We start from the raw sequence: 21,881 nt of genomic DNA on the forward strand, positions 1-21,881 counted from the left end.
GGTCCAGCCCCCGCGTGCCGTCACTTCCCGCCGCCCGCTCAGCAGCGGGCATCATGGCGGAGCCCGAGGAGCAGCCGCCGCCCGCCGCGGCGCAGAGCGGCGGCCGGAGCGATGGCGGTGATGAAGCTCCGGAGAGCGGGACCGCGGCGGGGCCCGCCGAACCGGGCCCACCCCCGGCCGGGTCGCCGGGCACCGAAGAGCCCGCGGGCGACGCGAAAAAGAAAAGTAATGGGGTGGGAGGCCGCCGCCGGGGCGGGCGGGCGGGCGGGCTCGGTGACAGGCAGGCGCGGCGGCCAATGGGCGGCGCGGGCGGGCGGTGCGGGCCCGCTGTGACGCGGCACTCCCCGCAGTTGACGTGCTGCTGAAGGCCGTGGGCGACACCCCCATCATGAGGACCAAGAAGTGGGCGGTGGAGCGGACCCGGACCATCCAGGGCCTCGTGGACTTCATCAAGAAGTTCCTCAAGCTGATGGCTTCCGAACAGCTGGTACGGGCGGTCACCGGGCGGGGGCTGAGCGCGTAGGGCCCACGCTGTCAAACCCTGCAAAGGCACTGTTATAATTCAGGCTACAGCGACCTGCAGGAAACTTGGAGTAGGAGCACCGAGAGGATTATTTCAAGTAGACCCCAGGATGTAATATTGAGCGAGCTGTTGCGGCGCAGTGTAGGTGTGCTTGGCACTGGCCTTTGGGCTTTTTGCGGTGTCTGTATTTCTCGGTCTCTGTCAGGCAGAGCTGTGTGCACGCTGGGCAGCCGTGTGTCTCAGGGAAACATTGCTGGGCACTGTGTACCTGGTGGTACTAGGTATAGAGACAGAGTATTAGAGAAGCAGTCCAGAGTTTTTGGGATCAGCTTTCTGAATCTGAGTTTCTGTTTCCTTCAGAACTCACATCTAAAATAGTTGAGCTACTGTCATAGGACTTTTTAAATGGTGAATAGGGAGATGTTTGTCCTTGGGCAGCAGATTGCTGGTGTTATTTATGGGTTCCTTCCTGTGGAAGTGACTAACTTAAGTGGCCTCATGATGACACTGGAAGAGCTGGAAATATAGTTGGACTGATTTTGTTTTTCTGTAGTGAACTCTCAATACAGTCTGAAGTTTTTCTTGAAGATAGACAGTTAAAGCTGGCCTCATTAAAGTGGTCAAATGTAGCTGAATGCATTCTGTTTTTGGTTTGGAGGATCTTATTTAAGTTATAGGCACAAATGCTCTTCTGATTCACCTGGAAATCATGAGGGATCTGCTTTTCCATGGTTTAATATCTCAAAGAAGTGATAAGTATGATGTTGACCAAGGACAATCTCAACAGTTTGATTCCATGAAACCAGGAGCACATAGCCTTTCTGTGTGACTGAAGCCTAAGGCTATACTTCAAGAACAAAGCCCTAGGAATTTTATATATTTTGGAAATAGCACATGGTACCCCAGTACCCACTGTTGCCCCGCACAGCAGATCACAAGGCCCTTTTTGTCTTTGACAATTAGCTCCTGTAAATGTATTTTTTGGAGCAGGAGGTGAGAAGAATGACTTGAAAATAGAACAAGATGTTTCTTATTTCTGTGTTGGCCATTCTAATTGAGCAAATCTGGAATAGCATGAGTGGTTTGGGCTGAAATAAGAGCAAGAGCTAAACCACTTTGTGTAGCTGTATGGGAGAGTAATGGGTCAGCTTGCAGGAAAAGGAAGTCAGCACATTTACTTTGGCTTGTTCTGGCTGGTCAGACAGAGGTGACTCCTTATAGCTCTGTTGCTCCTCCACGCTGAAGTGAAGATAGTAACTGGTCATATTCTGCTGCATGCTTAAATATTATAGCAGAACTTTTGACTGCAGAATGATTCTTCTGTGTTCCCAGTGGGATCCTGTGCTATCTCCATCTCTTCTCTCTCATTTTCTTGCAGTTCATATATGTAAACCAGTCTTTTGCTCCATCTCCAGACCAAGAAGTGGGGACCCTCTATGAGGTAACTTTCATCCTAAATATCCTTCCCATAGAATTTAGCAGGATTTGTCAGCACACCTTAGGCACTTGAAATCTCTCACCGCCCCTAGCAGTAAAAGTTTGCATTTAATGTAGTGTAGTTGATATTCTCAGATCTGTGTGAATGGGGTCCAAAGAGATGTGATTTCATGCAGTTTCTGGAAATGCATTCCTTCATGTGCAGTGTGTTTTCGTGCCTCCCGCTGTAATGGGGAGCTTTCTCACGACAATATTCCATGACATGTTTATCTGATGGGAAGACTTTTTGTTTTGCTTCATGTATATGCTAGGCCATGAATAATTGTAACAGCTTTTGTTTTTTTGTTTTTCTTGCAGTGTTTTGGAAGTGATGGCAAGCTTGTACTGCATTATTGCAAAACTCAGGCTTGGGGATGAATGACTGGCCACACAGTTGTTCAGGTTTTCTCTTCAAAAATGGAGAAAGGACTAACTTGAACTCAAGCTGTAAACACACAGAAAGAGGGATTTTTGCATTGCTGCCTATGAACATATGATGCAGATGAATAAGCAAAGAGCTGGTTAGGCTGTATGATCACATGGCTTTTTTTCTGATGTACATCTGGGGTACAGAAAAAACACCTGCACCTGCCATGTAGAGTAGAACCAGCGTTCCTGCTGCTGACTACTTAATTACTGTATCTGAAGGGAAATTATTTCAGTTGTCTGCAGGACTGACTGGACAGCTCTGTCCATATGCTGTACTGAAGATAAGAGAACCTTTTTAATAAAAAAGTAACATCTGTTGTACATGTAGCCTGGGATTCAGTTTACTTCTTACGTGTTGTACTTCTGTGGTGTGCATCCTGTTCTTTGTGAAATCTTTATCTTCAATGTGCATTATCTCATATTATTTCAAGTATTTTGATTTTTTTTCTTGTAATATAATATATAGGCGTTGGTATCTAGTCTCATTACTCCACCCTTTGCCTTCATTGTGTTGGTAATTTAAGTACTTCATTTATGATGGCACAGCATCATGGGAGTCTTCACAATACTTCCCTCCTGCACAAATTTTGTAATGTTTTGTTGAAGGCTAAACACTTCAGCAACTTTCAAGATGTTTCCTCTTACTCTGTTTAATGACTTGCATCTTTAGCTGAATGATGTAGCTAGCTGCTGCATCTGGAGTTCTTGAAAAAGAAGATATTAGCTGCTAAAACATCTATATATTCTCTTTTTGACTGTTGTTAATTTTCATGTTTTACCAGCTGTGTGATCCATTAAACAGTAGAATGCAATTTATATTATTTTGCTAAATTGTAGCAGTGAGAATTGATTTGAGGTTTTTTCCATTTGGAGAGGACTTTGTACCTTGACTAGGGTGGTGACCTTTGCTTTTATTTATTGGAGAGTTTGGGTGTGAGGGGTGGAGATTTTTAGTGGGCTTATTTGAAATGTCTGTTGTACAGTCTTTTATGTTTGTTTAAGCTGAACCAAATTAAATGTTAATTATTTGCTTGGAGAATGTTCTTATGCTAGATGGCAGTTTTTGTCTCTGATGTAATCCAGTTCTTCAGCATGTACAGACAAAACAGCCATTTCTAGTTTAAATCATGTTTTTACTATAGTCTGGAACTGATATTTTATGCAAAAGTGGCTCTTACGTAGTCTATTCAGCCTGTGTATTGGAATTTTTCCAACTGAGAGGTCTTCTGGAAGAGTAATACCCAGTTTAGCTTACTGACATTGTCACAGTTTGGGTGCAGCATGCATGCTCTGAAGGCTTGCTATGTGGATAGCTTGATGTATCTTGGCACTTTTAAATATAAAACTTGGGTTCACTTCATTAAACTAACAATTGAGTTAGGCAGAATTTGTTGTAAACTTTAAAGTTCAAGTAATCCATACTTTTGCCTGCTCAGAACCCTGATCTGATGAATCTACATCTCTTTAAAAGAGCTGTTGCAGAGGGAAGCACTCTGATTATGTCTGGTTGAGGAAATTGCCTGCTTAGTTACCGTGAGGCCAGCACAACCTCGATAGCCACTAGAGGGTACACAAGGACAAAGGTATTTGCATAGTTTTATCTGGGGCTCTTTTTCAATATTTTTCGTAGTATGTCGACATGCTGGCCTTACAAATATAAGTAGTTTGTTCTTCCGTGTGACAGTATGTTTACCTAAGATAAGCTACTAGTCTGGTTCTCTTTAAAGAATGTTCTATTGGTGCCTTTCACCTCACTTGATCTTAACAAATGAAACTACTGATAAATCGCAAATGTGCTTTTTAGAAGTGATGCAAGAAGGTGGGGGTGTATGTGTGTTTGTGTACTGGGGGCATTATGTTTTGGTTTTAAAAAGTAAAAAGACATCGAGATCTTGAAGAACTAAGTGTCATTGTATCTGCCAACTAATTATAGAAGGTTGTTATTTATGCTGAATCTATAAATAATTTTTATCCTCTGAAGTTGAATAAAAAAATCATTTGCCTCAGTTCCTCAAAACGTGATACTCCAATAATGTAAAGGCCACAGTAATGGTCTGGATTTCCTTCTTTACCACATGCATTTTTAGACCTGGATATATTAATCATGAAGCTTTGAATACTCATTTATCTAAGATTCAGCTTGTTCTCTGAACAATACTTACTTTTTACTGGTTGCTTCAGCATTTTTCTGCTCTTAATTTTTTTCCAACCCTGAGTAATTTTTTCTTGGCCCCTAGTTTACCAGTATACAGTGAGTACTTACTGATCCAGCCCTTTCTTTGTGTTTCCTCAGTCCTCCTAAGCAGCTGCCTTTATTCTGTTCCTTTTATTGACTGCCAGCTCCAGTTCTGCTAATTCCCCCATGTAACTTCCGTACCTTCTTTACAGAGAGAGTCCTTTTTGCCACTTTCCCTTTGGGTTTGTACCTTGCATCCGGGAAGTGGCCAGTACTTTCCTCTGGTAGCTCTTTAAGGACCATGGACTCTGTCTGGAGCTGAGGTGTGATTTTGGGTGGCAGAAGATTTTCCTTGCTTGTATTCTTAAGTAACAAACCAGACTGCAACCATGTCAAGTAGATAATGTGTCAAGTGAACAAATAAGTGATTCCCAGTACATTACTTGTAGAATTTGCAAGATATATTTGAATCTTCTATTTTAAAAAGGGACAGTTATAGTTTCTAAAATTATAGATTGTCTTGATGTACTTTTCTCTTTGAAAAGAATATTTCCAGTAAATTGGAAATATTTACTGGAAATATTGGAAACCTCTGAAGCCCAAGTAGAACATGAGCTGTGTTCTCTGCATTTGGTATCATTTAAGTGACTTCAATTACTCGAGTGGGAGAAAAAGGGTATGACAGTAAGGACTGACTCTTGGACAGATCAGTTGTACAAAACAAAAAATAAAAGTCTAGATTTACTCAAAGTGTTGTGCTCAACCAATATGCTACTATACCGATGCTGCTACTATACTGAACTGCCAATATTTGTAATGTAATTTAATTCACTTGATTTAATGTAACTGAATTAATAGAAAAGGCAAATTGAAAAAAAATCAATAAATAATCTTTAAAGACTGAGAAATAAGATAAGCATTGGAAAGGGAAGTTACTACACTGGTTTTGTGAAAGACCTAGTACTTCACAACATCCTTATATTAAAAAATGATTCTATGCAAAATTCAGTTACCCTGTTTCAGGTTAATAATCACCAGATGCAAACCCTTCAAACTGAGGCACTATTTTTATTAATTATTATAATGATTTAGAAACTAGCTTTAATGATAGATTTGTAAACTGTAGTTTGATCTACTCTTAAATGCACACGGAAACCTGAAGAAGCTAAATGAGACTAAAGTTGCGTCAAGAGTGAAATGATAAAATACACAGTTGTGCCACCTATGGGCATACTGAGCAAATTTTGTCATTTCCCAGACTTTAAAATCTTGGAAAACTACTGCTAAGATCTTAACATAAGATATGTCTGTGTTAATTATCCCCACAACTCGAATGTACTGATACACAGTAAAGTCACAGTGAGGAGGTTGGAAATCCACATATCCATTCTTGCAACTCCTTCTAACACCAAAGCAGCTTTGTTTACGATTGTTGCTGTTCATGCTCATTTCGCAAATGAAATTCTGCCTGTTTGCACAACTTTTTGGCTTATGTTGCTCTTGACTACCCTGAAGTCTCTGTTATTCTTCAGAGATATTATACAAAGGTTATTCAAGACATTATCTTACTGCAACATCTTTATCTTGAGGGTGAGACAAAAAAAAAGGGGTGGAAAAAAATTCCTTTAACTCTGGAGTTTTTCATGAGGACTGTGACTATTACAAGCTTGTATAGAATTCAATGTGCATTAAAAAATAAGAGGGTTTCAGCCTTGTTTTGTGCTGGATCATCAAGAAAAGAATAACACTTGACAAGAAAACCTGTGAAATGTGTTTCTTATTTGCAAAGGCGATACTTCAGCTTTGTCAGTACCATATTTAATATGTATCCAAGACTAAACCTCACAAAACCCCACGCTCTGCTGTTGCTTTAATAGCAATAATGCTGTGGGATGTCAGATGCCTCTTTTAGTCAGAATTTGAGTGACAAAAGCTCATTTAGAGATTGTTTCATCCTAAAATATGTGGTTAAAAAAGGTTGAATCTCATTTTTGACTGAGACCAAAATGAGTACGTTAAAGGCTTAATGTTAAGCCTGTCACACTACACCTATGTCACTAGACTTGGTAGTGCCAGGAAATTTTCTGGGAGTCTGTAGCTCAGTCATCTGTACAGCTGGTTGTTAGAACACTTGCTGGCACAGGTTTTGTCCTGTGCTCAAATCAGGAACTGGCAAGGTACCATTTCTGGTGCGCACTTTGGATGTGATCAGCCCGTTACGAAGTTCAGGAGGTAAATAGCATTGATGAAATCCGTTCTGTGCAAGCTGGCCCCTGTGCCAGGGATCAGTCCTTGGGATACTTGTTGCTAGGTACACAGGTCAAATTTCAGGTGAGATTTGATCCCTTATGTATGCAATGAGAAGAATTAAACTTTCAGAGAAAAAACATGGTCCCTGTTCAAATGTTGAGAGCAATCTAGGAATTTTTAAAAAATTATTCCTCTGCAGTCCCTCCATGCAATTGTCTCTAAATTACTAAATTGATGCCTAGCAATAGCCACATTCAGCAACATTTTTTGTTAAATATGCAGGTTATAGATGACAGCGAAGTACTAGCTATGTCTTGGCTCCATCATACCATTCTTTATTAAAAGTAGATGATGAACATTACTTAATTTTTTTTTAAAGATTACAGGGGCCTTGTAATCCTTGCTCTGTATCTTCTTATGGAGTGATTCAACATGCAAATTATTTCTATAATGTGTATATATCAATTAGACTGACACAATGTAGCATTAAAATATAATTGCATTGAGGGCCTAACCTTAAAAAAAAAGTTTGAGTTAACATGTTCCAACTGCAAAATTCAGTATATGATTGAAAGCAGATAAAGATGTTTCCCTTGAACTCTGTTTGGTAAAAGAACTAATAACCCTAAAGAGCTCTTAATGGGAAACCTCAAAGAAAGAAAAAAGATCATGTAAAAGTGCACAGCAGTGTTCCTAATGCAGAGGCTAGCCAGTACTTTGGCTTTCTTATGTAAATATCATAAATTTAAAAAGACCACAAATTTATTTGTCTTTCTTGCAGAGGAAAATGTCAATGTTTTGTATTTTATCTATAGTATACGCATGTCCCACCAAAAGTGGATCAGACTGATTGTTCCAAGAGTTCCTTCTGTGCTATTTGGTTTAATGCTGCACAGCTCTTCAATGCATTGTTTGGAGTTTGCTTTTACCTTCAGCAGAGCTCATGCCATTTAGTAGTTGTTGGTCTTTTCAGTGTGTGACATGATTTTGTATGTGGCATCCTCATTTCACTTGTGTTTCACTTCATGTTTTTAGTCTGAAGATGGTGTTTAACTGCATGATGTTTGATGCAATTGTTCTCAAGCTTTTTTGAGAATTGCTGTGCATGCAGCAGTTTCTTATCAAAGATCTCCTGCATACCAAGTGATCAATCTCATTTTACAGGTTATATGACTCAGGGACAGCTGCACTGATACATTGATTCATGACTGCATTGAATCATGTAGTCCCAAAACTTGCGCTACAATTGCAGATCCATGTTTTCTCTTTAGAACCCTCTACAAATGTCAGAAACTTAGGTGAACAGAGACTTAACAAAAAGGTGACTTAGTAAAAGGGGTGGAAGTACTCATGAGGGTGCTAAAGTGCTGTCGCCTGGCCAGGCTAACAGACCAAAGAGACACAGCATAGTTGTTTGCCACAAGAGTCTGGTCATTTAGACACTTTGGATCCCACCTTCAACTAGCTCACAATTTTTATTCGGAGTTCTTACAAGATTATTTACAGTCACAAGCCACATTTGTAGGCCTAGTACATGGTGCAAAGTCTAATGCTGCAGCTTGATAATTCCATTGATCTGACTTGAAGATTTTCCTCAGTAAAGCATGAGAGAAACCTTGTGAGCTGGACCCCAGTAGGAAATGATGTGACAGTAACTGAAGTGATTGAGCACTTCAGCTGGTAAGCGTCTCCTGGAGTTAGATGTCATGTCAAATGATTGCTTGATTTGCTTATACCTGTCTTCTGGGTAATAGCAGAGTGCTTCAGCATTTGTACATAAAGCAAAATTTTTGAGGTTAAAGCCCAAACTCGTATTCTCCAAGACAAGTTTTTAATAGGATACTTGAGAAATACATGTAATTGTTCATTTCTTCACGTATATGATTTCCAGCAATAAAAGGGCATAAAGTCCTGCAGTGTCCTTATACAGAATCACAACTGAGAATGTAAAAACAATTCCTGTGCTGTGTGGATTTCAGCATTCTCTTTTTTAATATTGAATTTTCAGTGACAGTTAACTGCTGTATGTGCTCAGACCCTTGTGCCATTTCTGTCAATAGGACATAAGCAAAAGCACAAGTTGGAGACACATAAATATTGCTCCTAGTAGTGTTCAGTCAGTCAAGTAAGATGTTTTGGGGATCAAAAAGTATGCTGAACAATTCCAAATTAAAAGCTGTAAACACTTTTGAATAGGAGCAAATAAAAAGGATAACTCAGTGTAATAAACAGCAGCAGTTGGAAACTGCAGTAGGTAGATCCAGCCTGATCCCTTTCTTGTGGGAGGTATAAAAAGTCCTTTTACTAGCAGTATTTAAATAATGATCTCATCAACATTGTGGCAAAGGAATCAAAGTACTGAGGTGTCAGGGATTAATGGCAGTGGCATAACTACTTTTTCCCCTGGATTTAAATACCAGGGAAAATACCTCCAAGCACAGGTGTACAAATAAGCAGAGAAATATAGCTGCTGGAAATTAGTTTCTGTCAGATCCTGTGCATATCAGAATAAGACAAAAAAAAACCTTGAAAACTTACCTCATACTGCATTTCAGAACCCATAATTGTGATTCTTACAATTTTTTCTTGAGAGACATTCCTTTGGGCGGCACTTCCAACAGCTGCCAAAAGAATGTGAATTCTGCCTTTGAAATAAATGACAGGGCATTTCACACTAATTCTAACTCTTTATAACCTACAGCAGTTTTAATGGTGCTGTATGAGACTTCTGAGGTGTACTGAAAAATGTGCTATTTGTCCATCCAATCTTTGAAGAGCACCAACCAAGAGCTGACACAGAACAGAGGCAAATTTCATTAAGAAATAAGACTCGTTCTTAATTGTGACTTTGAAAATGTTATCAACGGAAGTGATGTGCTTGTTCTTTACCTGTATTTGGCCCAGGAAGACTGGACATGACTGCTGAGATAAGCACAAGGGTTGTGTTTAAGAGACTTGGGATAGTCTTAGGTTCTCTCAGACTTTAAAAATGATCTTGAAATCATTGCAGTTTTCTCTCTTTCTCATGCACACATACCAACAATAATTTACAAAATACTGATAAGTCAGGGTCTGCTTTCTGCGTGCCAGGAGAGGTTCTGGAGTCATGGCTGAAAATGTACCTATTTGATACATTGATTTGTGTTTCATTCCAGTGTGCTAGATTCCAGCCCCATTTAAAACTGGGAAAGTATTCACTACTGCAGTGAAGTCAGAAATATATTCAGCCTCTCAAGCTATATTTACTTTTTTAATGGCACTTATTTTTGTAATGCCTATGCTTTCATGAACAGGTCAGGGAGAGGGAAGAGAAAGCAGCTGTGGTAAAAATCCCTTAATACGACTGTCTGCAAGGGAAACTGCAAGCTGCCAGTGTTGTGAGCACCTTTGAGCCGCAGAGCTACAGCAGCCCACATCACCATTCTGCTGACTTCCAGATCCATAATCATAATGCAGACCTGAAGAGCTGAACCTATTTTTCTTTTTAAGAAAGAATAGATGAATTTTCTTCAAACACTGTTCTATGGTGTATAGTGAATTCTGTTGCCAGAATTCATGACTAATAAACATCTTATTAACAGCTGAAGTGGAAGGAAGTCGGCTGGTATGGTGTCTGCTTGCTCTGCTGCCAGTATATAGATTGGATAAACTGAGGAGCGTGAGGACGGTCTGTTGTGATAGCACGGTCTCTTCTGTCCCATTCGCTGTTTCTGGGTGTCATTCTGAGTGCTAATGGTTACGGCAGTCCTAAATGTTCCTGCAGAGTGCACTGGCTTTCAAGAAACAGCACTATCAACGGGCAGGCTGTCTGTAAGCAATCTTCTGTGTGCTTGAAATAGCTGTGTGTCTTGTTTTGCTTTCCAGTAGAGCTTTTAGATTTATTTTTTCAAACGAACATGTAAGTAACGGAGGCAGCGGCAGGCCGCGCTCCCCGGCAGAGGGAGAGAGATGCTTTCCATCCGGCAGCAATAGCCACTTCTCCTATTTCCCCCGCCGGGGATACCGGAGCGCCAGACGCCCGCCGGCCCGACCTTTCGCGCTTCGCCTGGGCTCCGGCGGGGTAGCAGCAGCGGGCGGTGCGAGGAGCCTCTGCAGCCGCCTCCGGCTGCCCCCGCCCGCCGGGGTCGGTGGCCGCGCTCACGGGGACGGGGACGGGCAGCTGTCCGCGGGCCCGCCCGCCGGGGGGGTGGTAAGCTCCCGCCGTGCCTCCCGGCGCATAAAGGCAGGCGGCGGGGGCCGGCCAGGGGCAGCGGCTGGCGGCGGCAGGGGAGCGACCGGCGGTGATGGAGCAGCCGGTGCAGACGGAGACCTGGAAGGCGCGGAGCCTGGAGGAGCTGATCCGTATCCTCCATCAGATATTCGCCGAGGACAAAGTCAGCGTGGAGGAGGTCCAGGCGCTGATGGAGTCGTACGAGAGCAACCCCGAGGAGTGGCTGCAGTACGCCAAGTTCGACCAGTACAGGTAGAGAACACCCCGAAGCAGGGAGCCCCCGGCCGCGCAAGCGGCGGCGGCGGCGAGGCAGAGCCGCGGACGGGGACTGGTGTCAGCAGGGACGGCGGGCGAGCCCCTCTCGCCCCCGCCTCCACCCGGCCGACAGCCTCTCCGGCGGCGCCGAGGGGCCGAAGGGCAGAGGCCGCGGGGCGGGGGTCGCGCCGGGGCCGGGGGCGGGGAGCGGGCGGAGCGGCCGCGGCCAATGGCGGCCCCGGGGCACGGTTGGGCGGCGGCCACGCACCCGGCCCCCGGCCGCTCCCGCTCCGGCCAGGGGGCCGCGATGACGCAGGGAGACCCAGCGGCGTGCTGCAGCCACCGAAATAAGCGAAAAAACACGTAAACAGAGTTGGGAGAAGGAGCCCGGGAGAAGCACGCCGGCAGCGCGGTTATCGCGCGGGGCGCTGAGCAGGGCGCGCAGAGGGACCCGCAAAGGGCGCACTCGGTGCCTGTGGCTTGGCCGGTGCTTGTCTGTATGTCCCGCCGTGTCGGCGGGCCGGCAGCTGCCCCGTGCTCTGGCGTAGTGCAGATCGAGGCTTTCTGGTGCTAACCAGCTGGAAGGAAAATACCTGCTGGGGTTCTGGCTCTCTCTTGCTCTGCCGCTGTTGGCTTCGCTGTCTTAAATTCCAAGATAAATACATTTTTTTCGAGTGTTTTCTTTAAAAAACAAACAAACATAGAAACAAAACCCCACTCAATCACCCCAAACTCCAAAACTTCTTTTTAACTGTGGCATTGTGAAAGCATCATTCTAGCTTGACATTTTTAGCCTCCTTTCACCTCTCTGTGACCATCTTCCATTTGGAACAAATCATGACATTTGTAACAGAACATAGCAAACTAAGAATCAGGAAAACAAAGTGTGTTAACATTGGAAGTATACTTGGCAACCTTTTATTTATATATTTATTTATTATTTGTTATTTATGAATTTATTTTTGTCCAGACAGAACTGTACAGAAATAATAGAAGTTTTGTCAAACTCCAGCATTGATTAATTGTTTTCTGACGTCATAGGAAAAATATGTCCATGTAATATATGTACCTGTTGTGGATGCAGTGAGAGGCAGTGTATAGATATACATATTTCCTTTGAAAGTAGTTCTTTATGAGTAGTTCTTTATGAGTAGTTCTTTGAGTAAAATAGAGTGGACTTATGGGGATACTAATTTGAAAGCATTAAATTGACATCAGTGCACTTTCTGTGTGCCCTTGATTGAATTTTTCAGGTGAGACTGAGGCATACCATGGTAGGCATAAATATTTTCTTTACTTGGCAAAGTGCAAATACTCATGACTACTGCTTAAATTAAATCTGAAGGTCTCCCACTGAGCTATTTGTACCATAGCATCAGACGGGGATCAGAAGGGTCATGCTATGGGAAGCAATAGAGCAAAATCCAAATTCTTTCTCTAGTGAACTTTTTGATTGAGCAAAATGATCAGCAGTTCAGGGGAAACTTATAGGACAGTCAAAGGAAACAAAGATATTATTTGAAAAGAAATTTTGCTATAAGAAGTTTTTCTTAGAAGTAGATGCTGGCAAAACATCCCTCACAGGTGCTTTATCCACACAAAAATGCTACAATACAAGGCATGGAACTTTCAGGAACCAAGTGGGAGGACCATGTGCAGGAAGTCTGGCATCTTCATGCTTTGTTATTTTGGCTTTGTACAAATGAGTTCTGTGTAAGAGAAGGAAAGCCAAGAATATCAGAAAAGGATCTGCAGAAGAATGTAACTATGTATTTTTCTTGTTTCATTGCAGTCCTCTGTTTCTAATTATAAGCCAGCTGCTGAAGTGACTTCATTCAATAACCATTTTGATTTGATCCTGTCTACCACTCTAGTCTGACTCACAGTTCCCAAACTCTAATCATCTATGTAATTCAAAAGAAATAGTATTCCAAATATTATATATTCATTTTCCTTCCCAGAAAAATAACTCTTACCAAAAAAAAAGCCAAACTTATAAATACGATTTCATTTTTTCTAAGCAAAACCTGCATTTCAAGAAAACAGAAGAAAAAGAGTTTTTGTAAGTCACAACCTTCTTTCATAAACATGTTTGTGTAATTTCCTCTTTTATAGACATATTAGTACAGTAAAGAACAAACGCTTTGTATTTCAGGTATACAAGAAATCTTGTGGACAATGGAAATGGAAAGTTCAACTTGATGATCTTGTGCTGGGGTGAAGGTCATGGCAGGTTTGTACTTAAAAATTATGATTTTAGCAAACATATAAATTCCCCATATCTTTCACTGTCATACAAAATAGAGGAAAAATAAATCAGTCAGAGAGGGAGCTGTCAGAAGGTGTCTGGAAAGTAAGCAGTGCAGAGCTCTTATTAGTATAGCAGTCCTGAATATCTGCTGCAACTTTTGCAAGTTTGTACTCCTTTGCCATTTGTAAAGCACTCTTTCAAAAATGCTTTGTTTTTCTACAAAAGCTAAGCTTCTCTACTGTCAGAGAAAGTTTTAAATCCCAAAGATAGTGATACAGATATGACCCTGTACAACCTGTCCCATACAACCGACCCCTATAACACCCAACCTCAGAAGTAGGACTAGGTGCAGTTAATAGAGTCTTTATTCTCTCAGGGTGTTTGAATCTGCCTTTGTGGCAAGAAGAGAAAAGTAGATTTGGATTAGGACTGCAGATAGGGAGGAGGGAGCCCCTTTCCAGAAGTGTTTGGCTTTCTCTAGGTTCATGCATCCCATCTCTTCCCTCAGAATGTATCATAATACTGATGTTGCCTCCTGAGTTGTGTGCATAGACTGTACACTTGGTTGTGTTTTCCTACACTATGTCAGGACAGCATCTGTCTCTTGGAGGGTCTTTCACAAAGTGTGGGCTAAAGCAAAAAATACAATACCAAATTTGTAGGTTTTGCACCGAATATTCTTACATCTAAATAGAAAACCTAAGGAGATGTTGGAACAGTTTTTTTTTTTTTGTTTGTTGCAATTGATCATGTACAGTATTCTTTAGGGGATGTCATAACATGATACTCAGAGCAATACAGGAACTGAGCTCAGCATCCTCTACTTCTAGGCTATTCCCACACAGCCTGTAATTTATGTTAAACTGTGTTCAAGTTGGATGGACATTTGTTACAGCTAGACTGAGACAAGTTGGTTTTGCTTCCTGCAAGAAGAAGGTCAGATTTTCTCAGGTTATTTGGAAGGACTGTGTCAATGTGGCATTTGTGAAGTGTTCTGTGCCTGAAGCAAGCTCTGCTCTCTCAGCATCTCAGTTTGCAAGAAATCCTAATTTTTGCTGAATAAAAACAGGAATATACAAGTACCAAGTTTTTGATTGAAACTCATTAGCTCTGAACTTTGGAGGGTCAAATTTCCTCTTCTCCTTTGCCCCAATGAGTGGACAGCCCTCCCTTTGTCCTAATCCCATTTACTTCTATAGTAGTTAGTCCTGTACTTAAATAAAACGATACTAAACTAAATATCTAACCCATATCTAATCTCTAAATGTGGCAAATAAAACATGCTTCAGAACAAGAAGAGAGATCAAGAAAGCAAACAAATCCTTCCAGATTCTGTTGGGTTTTAACGTGAAAATGCCAGTGAAATTAACAGCTCAATACAGCTGGTTATATTTAGTACTCTCAGAATAAGAAGTACAGCATTTTGTTTTCAACAATGCATGTGAATCCCAGCAGTAAAGGGTCTCTAGAAATTAAGCAGCATTAGCTCATTTCTTCACGTTTTGGGAGTGAGCATGGTGGATTTGCAGAGATCAGGTATACTTGCAAGTGTATACCAGCCTCTCCCTGGGATCATGGTAGAAGCATTGTTTTATTTCTTGGCCCAGAAGAGTTTTGGATTCTGGAGAAATTTTCAGCCCTACTCCTTTCTCCAGACTTTCTTTATGTTTCTCCATATTGAAGTCATAGGCTGACCAATATCTGACTCTTCTCCAAATATTGCTGTATGTGAACTTAGCTCAATATATTTCCACAGTAGCAGTTTAAGTAGACATCCCTTAATGCACATCCCCTGTGGAATGGAATTTCATTCTAAGGTTTTGTCCCCATACAATATGCTACGTTGTCTGTCTTGCTCTGAAATTAAATGTGCATATCACACTGAGTTTGGTTATTCTTTTTACATATATAGCAGTATCCATGATCACACTGACTCACACTGCTTTATGAAGATCCTCCAGGGAAATCTAAAGGAGACTCTGTTTGAATGGCCTGAGAAAAAAGGAAATGGTGAAATGACTAAGAAATCGGACCAAGTTTTGAGGGAAAATCAATGTGCCTACATTAATGGTAAGATATTATGCTTGTTTTGACAATTATCTGTCCATGAGTCTTATTCGTAGCAGAAGAGTTCATCTGCTTTTTAGTGTCCTACATTTAATAGTATAATACCTATGGCTCTATGCACAGTTTAAGAAATGTGACTCTTTAGACTCTGCGCAAGCCTGTATTTAGATTAAGAAAAATAAACAACCACATCAAAAATGTGCTTTTCACTCAGTCTTAAAACATTGTAGCAATTGCTTGTAGCAATAATAGTAATAAAATACTGGATATCTCCTCTAGTCCAAGCAGCCTTTAGTATTGTGCTCCTGATTATCTGAAATTGCTTGTAAACGTAAACTTGTATAGGATTTTTTTTAAGAAATAAGAGAAGCAAAGTTTAGATAGCTTGATCACCTTGCTTTTTTTTTTTTTTACTTTTTGGGTCTCAAAGAAGTAATCCTTTTACTCAGTCATGGAAAATTTATGTTGAAAATGTAAAAACTGTCTATGAAATAAATTGACCAGCCAGGAACAGAAACCTGTGACAGTGCTACTTCTTGTCCAAATCAACAGAAGGCTGTAGTGCTGAAGTGCAGTGAGAGCAAAACTGAAATTCCCCATCTACAAAAAAAACCCAAAAAACCCACAATTTTGAGAATGACTAAGATTCCATCAGTAAGGCTCTTTAGGTACCTAAATCCATGCCATCATCAAATGTATCTGTAACTATTACCACCTCGTGCTTTGCTGGAGACCATCCCGGAGTTGCCATCTGGGTGTTATGTGTGCTGGTGCTATGAAAGACACTGCACATCCTGCTGGACCACTTTGAGTTCAACAGAACAAAAGTGAAGCAGCAGACAAGCAGGTCCTCTGTGTTATATGTCATGGGTAAAATGCTGGAGAGCACACCTAGAGGGCGTGACCTTGGGAACTTCCCAGCTAGAGGGAGAATCATGTTGGGTTAGGAACTTGGCCGGGGTGAGGGCACTGAGGAGAAAGACTGGTGTTCTGCAGCCCTCTGTGGAAGCTTTGCTAAAAGAAAACACTGAATTGATAGGGTAGGAAATGCAAGAAGTGGCTTGTCACATCTGCTGATGCTCCTGTGCCAGGGACGTGGGTTCTCCATCTCAGTCAGGTTTCCCTACATATGCAGTCCTTTCCAATGCAAATAACTGCAAACTGTGTGCATCTTACCCAAAGCTTCCTCAGTTTAAAACAAATTTGGTATCCAGTTCTCTGAGGCTGTTTGGACCTCTGCCATGTTTCATAACAGATGTTTTGGTTTAAAATGAACACATTAAACAAGCAGAAGGAAAACACTGACAGTGTGTTGATTGCCCTAACTACATTGATAGCAAGTGCCTTCACGATTCTACTGCAGGTTTCTTAGTTGCTCTTGTACATCAGAACCCTCTAAACTGTGTTTATTTGAGTTCTCCATTAGATGAGCAAAGATTTAGGACTTTCCCCCCAGCTGCTAGGTGCTCTATTTAGATAAAGATTGTTAACAACACTTTGGGCTTCCAATCCGAGTTAAGAGTGTACTCATGACTCTCAGGGTACCATGGCTATGTTGCACAATACGTGTCCAGGTATTATATAACAAGTTCAAGTACAAAGGCCTGAGCTGCTTTTACAGCAGGGTCATAAATTAAATTCAAGGTCTCTCTTAAGTAACTCAAAATCTCCATTTCAGTGTAGAATGGACATGCTTTGTTTCATGGATGTGATTCTTCATACCTTACATTTTTCTGTAATAGCTTGATTATGCTTACTATTCAGTCGTGATTAGAGGTGTGTCAGTCACTATTGATTAGTCACGTTATAGGAAAGAGAAAACAAATTAAAAATGTGTTCTCCAAACCAATAGACTGGAAGGAATAATTAGGAAACAGATGCCTGCAGTAGAAGACACCGTATGCCTGCCTATAAGTCCATGGCCCAAATGCATGTAGCTGGCTTCTAATGTGACTGATATCCTTGCTACTTGTAAAGAATTAGCAGCACAAAAGCTTTTGCCCCCTTCCTGCTTTTGAAGCATGTATAGCAACAGCTCTCCTAGGAAAGTCTTGAGCTTGAAGTCCTTTGGGAATGAGAGCTAAGAAAATACTTACAGTATGCTCTTCCTTAATTTTCTTGGGATTTCTGTTGGCCTTTCTCCTGTGGCAGATAATCTAGAAATTACATGAACTGTGGAAGGCAATAACACGTTTTGAATTACCAGTGTATTTAGGAATGTCTGCTAGAGAACACCAGTCAAATTCCCTGTACTGAGTTACTTGTTGCCCACTGAAGTGTGGCCATGCCTATTTGCTCATGAGTTACAGTTTAAAAAGTGTTTTTTCCAGGCGATTGAGAGTTCATTGGATCTTCCTGCTAACACACCTTCTTTTTGCCATTTTGTGCCTTTGCTGGTGTAGACTCCATTGGCCTGCACCGTGTGGAGAACATAAGCCACACAGAGCCTGCTGTTAGCCTGCATTTGTACAGCCCACCCTTCAACACCTGCAACACCTTTGATCAGAGGACTGGGCACAAACACAAAGTCACGATGACCTTCTACAGCCAGTTTGGAGAAAGGACTGTCTGCGTAAGTACAAGATGAGGCGCTCTTCACCCAGCCTCTGGCTCAGTCCTGCGGGGATGGGCACAAGGGGCTGCCCTGCTGCCTGCCCAGCTGCAGTGACTCTGCCCTGGGACATGCAGAAGGGTCAGCACCTCTGCCCTTCCTGGGCCATCCTCTCTAGGATCAGATAAAACCTGTTTCCAAGTAGTTTGATTGGTCCAGTTGCACTTCACTTATGTGGAGTTCCCTATTTTATAGCCTTCCTCTCCTTCTGAGCAGAGAGGATTAATCAGACATCTGCTACTAGTTAAGCACCCTCAGGCCAAAAATGATGGTAAATACAACCTAGCCCATGGAAAATGTGAAGTAGCTACATTGTTTTGGCCAGCATTAGTCAGGTGTGACATTTCCTGCCTAAACTGTCCTGCCAAAAAGAATCACATTTCAAGAGGTTTAAAACCTTGTACCTTACTATAAATACTTCTTTAATCAATTCAATTCTTCATAATCACAATATTCACAGAGTAAGACTTGCTCTGAGAGTGAGAGTAAGAGTAGGCCAGTTGTCTGTTGTCTGCATTCTTGGGTAATGGGAGATTTTATTTGGATAGGAAAGAAATCTTAAGACCATTTTTGGAGCAACCAAGCTGGAACGTGTGGGAGAGGTTAACAGGGTTTCAGCACTATTCCATGCATTGGGAAAAATAACTACTTATCTGTGGAGAAAAGATTGATTCTGGATGTTCAGCCACAGATGTTCAAACACTGTTTAGTTTTGTTTGATACTGAACACTTTCGTTTTCCTTGAAGCCAAAAATTCAGTGCTTGGGAGTTTCCTAGAGTGAGTCCTTAGTCAGATCAATTTAAAGTTTTACATAGTTGTCAAGTACCATGTAAATGATTTCTCTGAAGCCTGCCAAATTACCAAACAGCTGAAACACAAATTTTTGCCTTCCCAAGTTTGAAAAGTCCTTGAGAAATAAATTTGAATTTATAGTTCAGATTTTAAAGGGTAATTAACATGGAAGAATTCTGAACAAAATTAATGCAAGGATTCAGTGTTTATTTTCTTTCTTTTTGTTTTAAGTCTTTATTGAATATTTAGTACAAAAATAGTAAGTGAGACTAGGTATTTTGGCTTGGAGTGTTTCCCTAATCTGATCTGTAACCATCTGGCAGTGTTCTCACCATTTATGGGGCTGTGGATCTGGCTTACAGGAAAGAGCTAAATCTTAATCGTTGGGTCTCTTTCATGAATTCCTCTAAACGGAATTCCATTAAAGAAGAAGGTGGTAGCAAGTCTGGACCATTCAGCTGCCTAAAATGATTTCATGCTACAAAACCCTTCTGGTCTCAGTGACTTGGTTTCTGGAGAACAGGCTGGAAAAGCAAACTTTCTTCTCCTTACCAGATCACAGAAGGACCCACAGAGGCAGAGATCTATAAATTATAAATGCCAAGAGAGTAATGTAAAGTCTATTTGTGTCTCTTTTATGAGTGAGAAGATCCGCCGAACAAAAGCTCATTCCGTTCTTCCTGTTTGTCTTATTTATTTTATAGGTAAAAGACGCATGTAAATTCCTTGTGATTTCTGGCCTCTGGCCGCTGGCCATGATCAAATCTTGATTAACTAACTCTCCAGGAAATATGCAAAAAGTTATATAGGCTTAATAAAAAAAATAGTATGTGTGTCAAAGGACTTGCTCATCAGAGTAACTGCATAGTTCAAGTACAAAACATGAGAATACTGATAAGAAAGCTCACTGACAGAAAAGGGATTTTGTGTTGGGTGTCACAGCACACCAGTTTCTTCTGCCAGGAATTTTGCAGGGGGAGGCAGTATCTGCAGCCTGTCTTCCAAGCTGGACATTCAAGCAGTTTCTGTCAAAATGGAGTAGAGCAGGCTACTGGGGAGACAAGATAGCCTGAAGGAGGAAGCAGTCCTCAGCAGTCCCTTCTGCCATGAGCTTACTCATGGTCACCCAGAGCTGACAGACAGGGTGGCTTTGTCAGGCACGTAGTGCCTTCTATAAAACTCTGTCAGGAGCACTGAAAACGCACAATTCAGGTATCTTTAGGAGCTACTCTGAGAACAAAGGTACACAACGAGACCATGAAATAGGCAGTGACAGTTTCTTTCCTTCAAGCAACAATCTGTCCTCTTTCCTTTTAGGCTACAGGAGTGCCGAAGGAGAACAACTGAGAAGCATCAGCACGCATTTGCGTAAGACCTGCTGAATGTTTAACCAGGGACAGAAGACTTGCATGGCTAAGGCTGACAGCCAGATCCATTTCATTACTTGTACATCGGAGTACACTAGGGCAGCCTCCAGACCACACACAGTTTCCTCGAGCAAATGCCAATTATGGGACACTAAGCTAACTAGTGCCATAACCTGCTTCAGAGGTTAGATGCCTTTTCTTAGGCTCCTGTTAGAATTGTTAGAAGTAGTTGGTTGTCTAATTATAGCGCCTTTTGACACTCCACCCTGGATATCACACTGAGAATATCAGAAATAGGGTTTTTAAACATCATTTGATTTTTCTCAATAGACCTATGGGGATGTATGCTCTCAATGTAATTAGTAACTATATAAACTTCTAAGCTTCCAGTCACTTGTACCTATGGGTAGTACAGTAGATACAACTAACAGCAGTGCCTTTTTTTTTTTAATTAAGTCTTTTAGGTTTTAATGCTTTAGGCCATCTTGATAGTTTTATGCATTTTTTTACCTTTTTTTTTTTTTTTTACAATTTAATTTTTCAGATCCTGTTTTAAACATGAACAGAGAAATGCTTCATGTATGTTGATTTTCAAAACTGATTCCACAGAGATTTAACTTTTAAGAAGACTAATCATACTTAACTCAGCTTATGTCCAGTTTCCAAAGTATTCTGTGTCGCTAATGAAGAAGAAAACTGAAATAAAACTGGATATCTGCACTGATTTCAGAGTTTTCAACATTTTTTTTCACTGTAACTAAAATACTCATCACAGTTTACTAAAATCCACATTCCTCATGAAATCTTTTCCAAGTAATACACAGTTAGAAAAGACTTCTAAAAGCTGGCAGTTTGTCAAACATGTAAAGAATCCTGACTCAGATTAGGTTTGGGGGGAGTTCTGTCACTGAGTGCACTGATATTTTATCCTCCAGATTTAGTCAGAGGGAAAGAACCTTCTTGAAAAGAGTTAACTGTAATTAAGCACATAAAAATCAGCAAAGCTGAGTGCACGGAGGCTATCTCTTTCATTTAATGCAGTTACTAAAATATTCTCAAGTAGGGAATGTGCAGCAATTCTCCTAGTCTTGTAGGTGACTGCTGGTTAGCCAGACAGCAGTTTAAATTTTATCAGTATTGGGTTGAGTCACATTTCCCTCTGTATTGACAAGCCCAGAAAATATTTACAAGATCCCATTTCCAGAGAGGCCGTGTAAAATTTTTAGTAAATATTTGAGCAGTGTAAGTGGTTTTGAATGAACCTGTGCCTTGTTGTGAAAGTGTGACAGCCTGAGAGATGAGCTGAGGCTGGCAGTCTGCCTGTCCTGCTTGTGCAGGGTCACCTACAGCAGATTGCTCAGGACTATGCCTAGTTGGATTTTGAGTATCTACAAGGACCAAGGCACTACAGCCTCTCTGAGATTTTGGTGTTTTATCACCTTTTCAGTAAAAAGGGCTTATGTTTACACAAAA

General features: G+C 41.3%; 2 protein-coding genes across 5 annotated transcripts; both read left to right on the forward strand.

Moving 5' to 3' along the window:
* Window positions 1-25: 25 nt before the first annotated feature.
* ATG12 (autophagy related 12) lies at window positions 26-2,749 on the forward strand. Its single transcript, XM_030237329.2, has 4 exons — window positions 26-225; window positions 351-487; window positions 1,902-1,964; window positions 2,318-2,749. Exons 1-4 carry the CDS (start codon window positions 54-56, stop codon window positions 2,375-2,377), a joined length of 432 nt encoding a protein of 143 aa, XP_030093189.1. The 5' UTR covers window positions 26-53; the 3' UTR covers window positions 2,378-2,749.
* An 8,328-nt stretch (window positions 2,750-11,077) lies between these two features.
* Window positions 11,078-21,132, forward strand: CDO1 (cysteine dioxygenase type 1). 4 transcript variants are annotated; one of them, XR_007780497.1, is made up of 6 exons: window positions 11,079-11,316; window positions 13,475-13,552; window positions 15,483-15,640; window positions 18,040-18,209; window positions 20,359-20,592; window positions 20,953-21,132. XR_007780497.1 is itself a non-coding variant. In XM_050987195.1 (6 exons), exons 1-5 carry the CDS (start codon window positions 11,138-11,140, stop codon window positions 20,386-20,388), a joined length of 615 nt encoding a protein of 204 aa, XP_050843152.1. In that variant the 5' UTR covers window positions 11,079-11,137; the 3' UTR covers window positions 20,389-20,409; window positions 20,953-21,132. The 4 variants fall into 4 exon arrangements, 3 of the variants coding, with proteins under 3 accessions (XP_050843153.1, XP_050843152.1, XP_050843151.1); XM_050987195.1 differs by having other exon boundaries at window positions 20,359-20,409; XM_050987196.1 differs by lacking the exon at window positions 20,953-21,132 and having other exon boundaries at window positions 11,078-11,316; window positions 18,040-18,213; window positions 20,359-20,801.
* The last annotated feature ends 749 nt before the right edge of the window (window positions 21,133-21,881 follow it).

This window comes from Serinus canaria, chromosome Z (genome assembly GCF_022539315.1).
Source record: "Serinus canaria isolate serCan28SL12 chromosome Z, serCan2020, whole genome shotgun sequence".
Lineage (NCBI taxonomy): Eukaryota > Metazoa > Chordata > Aves > Passeriformes > Fringillidae > Serinus > Serinus canaria.

Bases quoted from the DNA above. Each gene is read 5' to 3' on its own strand.
- CDO1 (XM_050987196.1), top strand. From the start codon at position 11,138: ATGGAGCAGCCGGTGCAGACGGAGACCTGGAAGGCGCGGAGCCTGGAG. The intron at 11,317-13,474 runs GTAGAGAACACC...TTTGTATTTCAG, and splicing joins GCCAAGTTCGACCAGTACAG to GTATACAAGAAATCTTGTGG. The intron at 18,214-20,358 runs GTACAAGATGAG...CTTTCCTTTTAG, and splicing joins AGAAAGGACTGTCTGCGTAA to GCTACAGGAGTGCCGAAGGA.
- ATG12 (XM_030237329.2), top strand. From the start codon at position 54: ATGGCGGAGCCCGAGGAGCAGCCGCCGCCCGCCGCGGCGCAGAGCGGC. The intron at 488-1,901 runs GTACGGGCGGTC...ATTTTCTTGCAG, and splicing joins TGATGGCTTCCGAACAGCTG to TTCATATATGTAAACCAGTC. The intron at 1,965-2,317 runs GTAACTTTCATC...TTTTTCTTGCAG, and splicing joins AAGTGGGGACCCTCTATGAG to TGTTTTGGAAGTGATGGCAA.